The sequence below is a fragment of the Triticum aestivum genome, chromosome 5D (assembly GCF_018294505.1).
Source record: "Triticum aestivum cultivar Chinese Spring chromosome 5D, IWGSC CS RefSeq v2.1, whole genome shotgun sequence".
Classification (NCBI taxonomy): Eukaryota; Viridiplantae; Streptophyta; class Magnoliopsida; order Poales; family Poaceae; genus Triticum; species Triticum aestivum.
This window is the reverse complement of record NC_057808.1, coordinates 367,288,041-367,298,224: the sequence shown is the minus strand read 5'-3', so window position 1 is coordinate 367,298,224 and position 10,184 is coordinate 367,288,041. Positions and strand designations below refer to the sequence as shown.

Below are 10,184 nucleotides of genomic sequence, written 5' to 3'. Positions count from 1 at the left end.
GGAGCAATGGGAAGGAGGGTTGGGCAGCAATGACAAGCTAGCCCGAAGTTTAAAAAGACAGTGGGGAGCATGGTGCAGCAAGCTGTTGGAACTGGATGTAAATGTAATGAATGCTTCCCTCACTTCAATGCCTGAGCCTGCCTTGCAGGCCATCTCCTGCAGATGTCAGTTGCAAATACGCGGGCTATACCAAATGGCATACGGGGAATAGAAAATGTTATACCGGCCATAAGTATTCGAGTTGCACGAACCACATGGAAACATGCGGTGTGGATAACGACCGCGCGTGGCTGCATGTCCACTCGTGATTTACCGATAATATATATACTATTATATATAATATTATATAGGGCTGGACTATTCTATATAGACACAGCTACAGTTCCCGAATCCAGCCCACCAGCTCGAACCGGCCCGATAGAAAAGGAAAAGAAAAATCCATCCCGCACAACCCACTAACCCCCCTCCCCCCAAACCACCTACTTTCCCGATCCCATCTCGCCGCCGCCCCATGCCCCGCCGCCGTGCGCCACCACCCCTCGCCCCACCGCCGCGCGCCACCACCCCTTGCGCCGCCGCCGCGCGCCACCATCCCTCGCCCCGCGGCCGCGCGCCACCACTCCTCGGCCCCCCGCCGGGAGCCACCATCCCTCGCCCCGTCGCCGCACGCCGGTAGCCCCCGCCCCATGGCGAACCGCGCCTCAACCACCGACGACCTCCGCGTGAAGATTTCCTCGGCGAGATCCGACGTATGCTTCTTCTGCGGGGTAGGAGGCGGAGGACGCAGCGGTGACTCCCACGCTAGGGATGCAGAGGACACGCACGGCGCGCGACGCAAGATGGTGGTCATGGGTGGTGATGCGCCTGTGCGCCGCCCCATCCACGGCTGACCGCCGCTCGAAGCTGCCCCTGCACGCCGCCGACTCATCCAGGCACTGCCCCCTGCTTCCTCCCATGTGGCCTTCTTCCTCTGTCCACTACTGGCTCGTCGGCAGTTCTTCTTCGCCAACACCCGAAGGTCTGTGTTTCGTCATCTCATCCCCACATCTCCCGTATAATTGATGCTCTCTTGACAGTTCATAGACAAAAATTTGAGCGGTGGTCTCTAGATATTCTCCTGATATATGTCTAAACAGGACCAAATTTTGCATGTTTTCTGCTTGTATGTATGTGGTTGAACTATTTAGCTTTTGAGCGAAGTTCAAACTTTCTATGTGTGAAGGTTCAATCAATTCCCTCTTCGTAGCTATGAGGTTGAGCCAATTTTCTCGGCTACTGAAACCGATCATTTGATAGGGAATTCAAAAGAAACAGCATATATGAGCATACGTGAAGTTTAAAAGTTCTGGTTCAGGGAAGTAGACATCCTGCAGTTTTTGGGAATTAGTAGTTCACCTTTGCTAAGTGTAGCAAGTTCTCTGGTTGCAAAAATTAATTCACTTTGCAAAAACTCTGGAGGTTAACAATTTCTTTTGTTTGTTGTAGATGGAGATGTGTGTATGTATACATGTGTTCTGGAGATAGGAGAACTTATCTGGTGGTGTGTGCGTGCTGCTGCATCCTCTTCCGGCCGCTCTAATGCACACCCTCAGTACAACTTCTGTATGCTCTCGTGTTCACAAATCTTGTAGTACTTTTTTTTTTCATAAAAATCTTGTAGTACTATGTAAAGAAAGTGTGGCCAACACATAGTTTAGGTGTCGCGGTAGTACTCACTGTTGATGGTGGCCTTCTTTTGTGCCGCTACTACTTTGCACCTAGAGTAGTACTGCTACTACTTATCATGTTGAATTGTTGATAAAACCCCGCGAACAGTACATCTATTTGATTAATGGTTCTGTAGGGAGAAAAAGTTCACCAATATACAATCTCTAAGCTCAATATACCAAACTTTTTGTTTAGTAGTTGGCACTGCTCAAGTTTATTTCTTGATGTACACATGATGTCCAAATTCTTCTTTCAGTTCAGTTCAATTTATAAATTTCATTCAGTTCGGCGAGGTGGAGATTGGGGCGCGGTGGGGTGTGGCCTTGCGTGTGGAGACGGCCCGCCGCAACGTCACCGGCCGGATCCCGCTCTTCAGTGTATGTTTTGTATGCTTTTCAGTTCACCTACTTAACAACTGCAAGTCCAATTTCCTCCTTGTTTCCATGTTCTTCCTGTAGCACAACAGGTGTTATGCCTATATGGATCAAAAGAAGCACATGTTCTTTTCTATTCTTGCAAATGAACCTCCACTTCTGTTCTGTTTGAACTTACTTGGCATAAAAATTAGTATTTGTTCTACTGTAAAAAAACATAAAAGGAAATGTCTTGGTGCATGGTCGAAGGTGCATCTGGAAGCATCCCCATGTCAATTGCAAAGGTTTCCAGGATGTGACATCCATACTTTTGGTTATGAACTAATGATGTATTAGTGCATAAACTGATGCAGCACATATGTTGTTTCTTTCCAGGCTACTCTAGATTAGAACAAGTTAAAAGTACTTAGTTTCTCAATAGTCTGATCCTCACCAGATGTTATGTACTCCCTCCGTCCGAAAAAGCTTGTCCCAAGCTTGTTCATCCAATGAATGTATCTAGCACTAACTTGGTGCTAAATACATCCATTTGAGGGACAAGCTTTTTCGGACGAAGGGAGTAGTACACATCTTTTTAATACAACCGTTTTAAAAGTTTCTTTTTGAACTTCTCCCAATTAATATACATGAACTTGATTATCTTTCTAACATGTACTTATGCCAGCTTCATTAGATTTTGTGTTAGTGCTTGTAACACAATCGGTTCAGATCTCGATAGACCACAAGTTCAAGTTCATTAGTATTTGTAAATGCTGGTAGCAGTACTAGTATTTACAAATTTGTAACCTAAGAACTAGGCTTGCATCTTGTTACTTCTATGGAAGCACTGACCTCGTAATTTTATTGGACCAACCACTAATATAAGAATTAGACATGGTGCTCAGTGTATTCTCTCAATCTTGGTTGTTCTTGCAGTGCTTATAAGCTTGACATCTTTGATGAATCCAGCCCGAACTGAAGCATGTCAGCAAACCGGGCGCTGGGCCAACCACTGTTGTCTGTCTACCTCCTTCCCCGGTGAGCCCATGCTCTTCTGCTCTTGACGCTTGAGCCGCCTGCAATTATTTTCTCTGTTCGAAAATTCCCAAAGCATCAGTACTTTGTATCAGGATACACCATGTTATTTCTGCAAATTTCCATTATGCTTGTATGTCCAAAATGTGTACTCACTGCTTTTGATTTGTTGTAGTGCAGAGAAGTTACCCTGTTGCGGGCTGACCTGGAGGCTCCTTCTCCACGTCGACACAATTGCAGGACCAACGTGCTACTGACCACGCAAGCTTTCTCAAGGAGCTCGTGTCCAACGATACTGAAAGGAAAAATGGAGTGAAAGTGCTACTCCAGTTTTGAACTTCTTATTCAGTCATGCTATTACTGAGTGAAAAATGGAGTCAAAGTGTATTGCAATTGATCTCTCTTAGACCCTGGCAATCCTCTATTTATCCTTTGTTTGCTTGTCTTTTGGTCTGTAATTCAAGAACTTTGACCTTTGTAATTCGGTTTTTGGTTAATTTATTATGCCCGGCACAAACCTTTAAATCTGAAGAGGCTTCTAATAGCAAGGAAATGTGCAGCCGGTGTGGTGTATATGTCATTCATGTATGAAAATGTGCAGCCGGTGTGGTGTATATGTTATTCATGTACATGTATTATATGTGTGAAAAAATTTCTGTATATGATGAGATGATTGCTACTTCTTTAAATAAGGTATACATGACAGCTTGATGTGCATGCAAGAATAGAAAAATGGTTTGAATCAAAAATAATGATCAGTACGAATTAATAACAAATGATCAGTTTGAAAAATAAAAGATGGTTAGCTTTTGGTATTCTGTGACGTTGACGTCAAAGAAAACGTCTGGGAGAAGGAGATCAGTCCAAACAACTCAAAAAAGAGAAGATCAGTCCAACAGGCGCATCACAAGGCTTTGTTGGACACCGAGTACTTGGCTGGAGTGGCAGAGAACCAACCAAGGAAAGAAAGGAAATTTGAAGTGAGGTGGTTAGCAGAGGAAACAGTGAATGAGATTGTCACCACGGCTTGGCAGAAAGCACTACACCGCGGTCTCTGTCCTACCGCCATGGACAAGATTAATGCCATTCACAAAGATCTCCATGCTTGGGACCGTAATGTGCTGAAGCAGCTGCAGGCCAGGATGAAGAAGGCGAGACAGGGAACTCGAGCGCTTGATGAGAGAACCGTACTCAGCTGAGATAAAGATGAAACAGAAGGAACTGTCAGTCCTAGTTGAAAACTTATTAGAACAAGATGAAATATATTGGGCCCAGAGAGGCCGGGTGAATTGGCTAAAGAAGGGAGATCGCAACTCTTCCTACTTTCAGCATTGTGCGTCAGCGGGAAGGAGGAGGAATCTTATAAAAAGAACTGAAGAATGATAGTCACAATTGGGTGGAAGGTAATGACAATTTGAAGCCACTAGTACGTAACTACTTTGCCAGTCTTTTCACTTCTGGTGCAGGAGATATAGCTAATGGTTTATTATCTTCTGTAAAACCCATCGTAACAAATGACATGAATGAATTTTTGGTTGCTCCTTATACTTGGGAGGATGTGCGCAAGGCTCTTTTTCAGATTGGGGACAATTTTTTTTTTTTGAATTGGGCTATCCCCCTTTCCATTACTGAGAACGGAAATACATCAGTCTTACAAGACGAGATCAGGAAGCAGGGAGAGATAAGGGGGGGGGGGGGGGGGGGGGGAGCGAGTCCAACGCACTGCTAGGAAACCCACCACACTTGCCCGCCATCGAAACGAGTGCTATGGGGCGAAAACCTACGCAGCACCAACATAAAACTAGTCCTATTACAGAACAACATATCGCACCAAGTTTCAGGTGGTAATCCTAGGAGGGAACAAACAACTAGAGCTTGACATAAGACCAAAAGTCTAACAACATGAGGAAGTCCACTGCATCGCTGGAGGTGGGGGAGGCAACAGGACAACGTCATCACTTTCCGATCTTGGCCGACGCGTCGCAGACCCTCATCAGCATCATGGTTCCGTTGCGTATCATCTCTGCTCCAACGCGTAGTTTCTTCATGTCATCCCCTGCTTGCAGGCCTGCCCAATATAAAAGAAAAGAACAGCCGTAAACACAATCTCAAAGGGAGTTTTGATCATCTTCTTTTTGAAAGTGGCCTTGTTCCGGGCCAGCCAGATAGACCAAGTGACAGCGCCTAAAGCTACTGTGTAGAAAGATTCATGTCCAGGCAGAAAAGCATGACACCAAGTAAAAAATTGCCAATAGTTGCAAGGACAAAGGTCAGTGCCCAAAGTGACCCCAATAGCACGCCACACGACCCTAGCGACAGAGCACTCGAAGAATAGGTGCTGAGACGACTCCACTTGTCGACAGAAAGAGCAAACAGGATTCCTAGGCCATCGACGTTGTTTCATCACCTGTCTGGTGAGAACTGCATCATGCGAGAGTTGCCATAAGAAGATTTGAATCTTCAAAGGGATTTTGGCTTTCCAAATCCACTTGAAATCACAACCACTGAGTGGTCTGTCAAGCCACTTATACATGGATTTGGTGGTATAACGACCAGATTTATTGAGACCCCAATAAACGGAGTCCGCATTGTCAGGAAGCTGTAACCCATGGACATGGTCACACAGCTTCGCCCACTGTTCTGCAAGATCGGGGCCCAGCCTTCTACGGAAAAAGGATGAGCAATTAGCATCTTTCAAAGTACTCACAGTGCAATCCTGATCAGTGCAAATGTCATATAAATGTGGGAATTGTTCCATAAATGGGGTCAGCCCATTAATGGAATCCTTCCACAGTCTAGTCAGGTTCCCAGCCCCCGTATGGATCTCTCTGCCTGCCATGTACTACTCTTTAATTTTCAAGAGGCTCTTCCAGCAAGGCGAATCAGAAAACCGGGGGCCTACTATCGCAACAGATTGGTTACGCAAGTACCTTGCCTTGACAATATCTTGCCACACCCCATTTTGGGTATCTAACTTCCACCACCACTTCAACATGAGACTGATGTTTTGTTTGCGAAGATCTTTGATGCCAAGCCCCCCTTTATCTTTGGATCGACAAATTCTATTCCATTTTACCAGGTGATAGCGACATTTTTTATTACACCCTTGCCAAAAGAACTTTCTCCTGTGTTTATCTAACCTCTCCACAAATGTCTTGTTCATTAGCCACATATACATATGATAAAGGGAGATTTGAGTGACAACTGAGTCCAGAAGTGTATGCCTACCCCCCATGGAAGCAGCGTTGCCAACCCAGGCATCAAATCTCTTGAGATACTTGTCCTCAATGAACATCCAGTCTGAATTTTTAAAGAAGTAAAACTCACTGGCATGCCCAGATACTTAAGAGGGAAGTGACCTATGTTACAGTTAAACAGGTCGGCATAGGTTCTGTTAATATGATCGCCCCCACCAACAGTTATGACTCGCTCTTCTGAAATTAACTCTAAGGCCAGACATCCTTTCAAAGATATATAGGAGAAGTTTAAGATTCACAGCTTTGTCCACCTCATGTTCCAAGCAAATGATCGTATCGTTTGCATATTGCAGAACAACAACCCCGTTAGGTTCTGGCATATATTGGGAGAGGAGCTTACAAAGGAGGTTCTGGACGCAATAAATAATAAGAAGATACCGACTGGATGGAATTCCAGTAATATTGTTTTGATACCCAAGGTTGAGTGTCCATAGGTAATATCTCAGTACAGGCCTATCAGCCTTCGTAATGTAGTTTATAAGATTATTGCGAAGATGATTGCTAATAGGCTAAAGAGGATCCTACCAGAGATTATTTCTCCTACACAGAGTGCATTTGTTCCAGGTAGGTCGATCACCGACAACGTACTGGTGGCCTATGAGTGTTTCCACACACTGAAGAAGAAGACACATGGGAACTCTGGGTTTTGTCCAGTAAAGCTTGATATGAATAAAGCTTATGATAGAAGTGGAATGGGGTTTCTTGGAGAGGATGATGGGGAGAATGGGCTTCAATGAGCAATGGATTCGATTGATAATGGAATGTGTTTCTTCTATCAGTTACAGTGTCCGTTTTAATGACACACAGACAGAAGAATTTAGTCCCACCAGGGGACTCAGGAAGGGGGCCCCCTCTCCCCTTTTTTGTTATGCTCAGAAGGGCTCTCTAGTATGCTAGCTCATGAGGAGGAGGTGGGACACCTGGAGGGAATTAAAGTTTGTAGAAGTGCCCCCACTATCTCACACCTTCTTTTTGCAGATGACTCTCTAATCTTAATGAAGGCCAATATGCAAAGTGCTAACACTTTAAAAAGAGTTTTGGATACTTATTGTGGGAGCTTGGGTCAGATGGTAAGCAATGCCAAATCTAGTATATTTTTCAGCCCAAATACTCCAGTTGGCACAAGAGAGGATGTTTGTGGGGAACTACATATTGTAACTGAAGCCCTCTCAGATAAGTATTTGGGGCTGCCGACTATAGTTGGTGTTGATAGAAGTGATTATTTTCAGCACCTTGTTGATCGAGTTTGTCAGCGTCTCAAAGGGTGGAAGGAAAAATTCCTTTCGGTGCAGGGCAAGGAAATCTTATTAAAGTCAGTGGCCCAAGCAACTCCATCTTATGCAATGTCAGTATTTAAACTCCCTAAAGGAATTTGCAAAACAATCACTGATGAATTAGCTGGTTTTTGGTGGGGTGATGGTGAGGAGAAGAAAAAGATGCATTGTTGGGGAACGTAGTAATTTCAAAAAATTTCCTACGCACACGCAAGATCATGGTGATGCATAGCAACGAGAGGGGAGAGTGTTGTCTACGTACCCTCATAGACCGTAAGCGGAAGCGTTTTATCAACGCGGTTGATGTAGTCCTCGCCTTCTCGATCCAAGTACCGAACGAACGGCACCTCCGAGTTCTGCACACGTTCAGCTCGATGACGTCCTCGCCTTCTCGATCCAGCAAGAGGGGCGAAGTAGTAGATGAGTTCCGGCAGCACGACGGCGTGGTGACAGTGTTGGTGAAGAACAATCTCCGCAGGGCTTCGCCTAAGCACTACGAAAACTATGACGGAGGATAAACTAGAGGGGACGGGGTTGCCGGCACACGGCTTGGTGTTTCTTGATGTATCTTGGGTGTTAGCCCTACCCCTCTATTTATATGTTGAGCCTTGGGGTCGAAACTTGGAGTAAAAGCCTCCACAAAGTCGGTTTCACCCGAAAGGCAAGAGTCCTTCTCGGACTCCAGGGCCAGACACCAGGGTTCCCGGCGTCTGGCCCCTGGACTCTGCAAAACTTCCTTTTGCGCTTGCCAAAAACCTCGTGGGCTTTCCCCTTTGGCCCAGATAAAGTGTTCTTGTGCCCAAACATTTCGGGAAACATCCGGAACCCCTTCCGATGGATTCCGGAACCTTTCCGGAGATCAAACACTACTATCCACATATCAATCTTTACTTCCGGACCATTCCGGAGTTCCTCGTCATATCCGTGATCTCATCCAAAACTCCAAACAACATTCAGTCACCAACATACATAACTCATAGTACTATATCGTCAACGAACGTTAAGCGTGCGGACCCTACGGGTTCGAGAACTATGTAGACATGACCGAGACACCACTCTGGTCAATAACCAATAGCGGGACCTGGATGCCCATATTGGCTCCTACATATTCTATGAAGATCTTTATCGGTCAGACCGCATAACAACATACGTTGTTCCCTTTGTCATCGGTATGTTCCTTGCCCGAGATTCGATCGTCGGTATCTCAATACCTAGTTCAATCTCGTTACCGGCAAGTCTCTTTACTCGTTCTGTAATACATCATCCCGCAACTAACTCATTAGTTGCAATGCTTGCAAGGCTTATAGTGATGTGCATTACCGAGTGGGCCCAGAGATACCTCTCCGACAATCGGAGTGACAAATCCTAATCTCGAAATACGCCAACCCAACAAGTACCTTCGGAAACACCTGTAGAGCACCTTTATAATCACCCAGTTACGTTGTGACGTTTGGTAGCACACAAAGTGTTCCTCCGGTAAACGGGAGTTGCATAATCTCATAGTCATAGGAACATGTATAGGTCATGAAGAAAGCAATAGCAACATACTAAACGATCGAGTGCTAAGCTAATGGAATGGGTCAAGTCAATCACATCATTCTCCTAATGATGTGATCCCGTTAATCAAATGACAACTCATGTCTATGGCTAGGAAACATAACCATCTTTGATCAACGAGCTAGTCAAGTAGAGGCATACTAGTGACACTCTGTTTGTCTATGTATTCACACAAGTATTATGTTTTCGGTTAATACAATTCTAGCATGAATAATAAACATTTATCATGATATAAGGAAATAATTAATAACTTTATTATTGCCTCTAGGGCATATTTCCTTCATGCATTGGTTTGCACGGTGGAAATTGTGTGTACCGAAGAAGAAAGGGGGCTTGGGATTTAGAGACCTTCACAGTTTTAACCTTGCTATGTTAGCAAAACAGTGTTGGCGACTAATCCAGAACCCGGACTCTCTATGTGCACGTGTTTTGAGCGCAAAATATTATCCCGACGGAAACATCTTGCAAGCTGGACCAATGAACAGGTCGTCATTTACTTGGCAGAGCATAGTTGCAGGTATTCAAACTTTCCAGAAGGGGTGCATTTGGCGTGTAGGTACAAAAGCACATATTGATATATGGCGGGATCCCTGGATCCCTTCGAGTCCTTCAAGGAAGGTAATCACCCCTAGAGGTGCAACGATGCTCACATTTGTGGAAGAGCTTATTGATCCACACATTGGACAGTGGGACGAAGTGCTAATTAGAGATGTATTCTCTCCTGTTGATGCTCATAGGATCCTTCAAATACCTTTGAATGTGCAGATTATGGAGGATTTTATTGCTTGGAACTACACGCGATCGGGAACCTTTTCGGTAAGATCGGCATATCACAAGGAGTTCGAGCACCAATATGGGCGGCGTCTTACAAGAACAGATGGACAAGGAAATATACAGATGAATACCATATGGAAGGAAGTGTGGAATCTAAAACTCCCAGGAAAAATTAAGCACTTTATTTGGAAGGCGTTGAATGGCTCATTGCCTTGTTTTGGAGTACT

At 44.9% G+C, this 10,184-nt stretch overlaps 1 protein-coding gene across 9 annotated transcripts; it reads left to right on the top strand.

Annotated features, from left to right (window-relative positions):
• The first annotated feature begins 484 nt into the window (after positions 1–484).
• LOC123121803 (uncharacterized) lies at positions 485–3,730 on the top strand. Of its 9 annotated transcripts, none has more exons than XM_044541861.1 (5): positions 491–1,018; positions 1,486–1,602; positions 1,992–2,084; positions 3,030–3,098; positions 3,276–3,730. In XM_044541861.1, the coding sequence occupies exons 1-5, from the start codon at positions 808–810 to the stop codon at positions 3,350–3,352; spliced, it is 567 nt and encodes a 188-aa protein (XP_044397796.1). In that variant the 5' UTR covers positions 491–807; the 3' UTR covers positions 3,353–3,730. The 9 variants fall into 9 exon arrangements, 6 of the variants coding, with proteins under 6 accessions (XP_044397801.1, XP_044397796.1, XP_044397798.1 ...); XM_044541863.1 differs by having other exon boundaries at positions 492–1,018; positions 3,271–3,730; XR_006459857.1 differs by having other exon boundaries at positions 494–1,018; positions 1,964–2,084; positions 2,997–3,098; positions 3,276–3,626.
• The last annotated feature ends 6,454 nt before the right edge of the window (positions 3,731–10,184 follow it).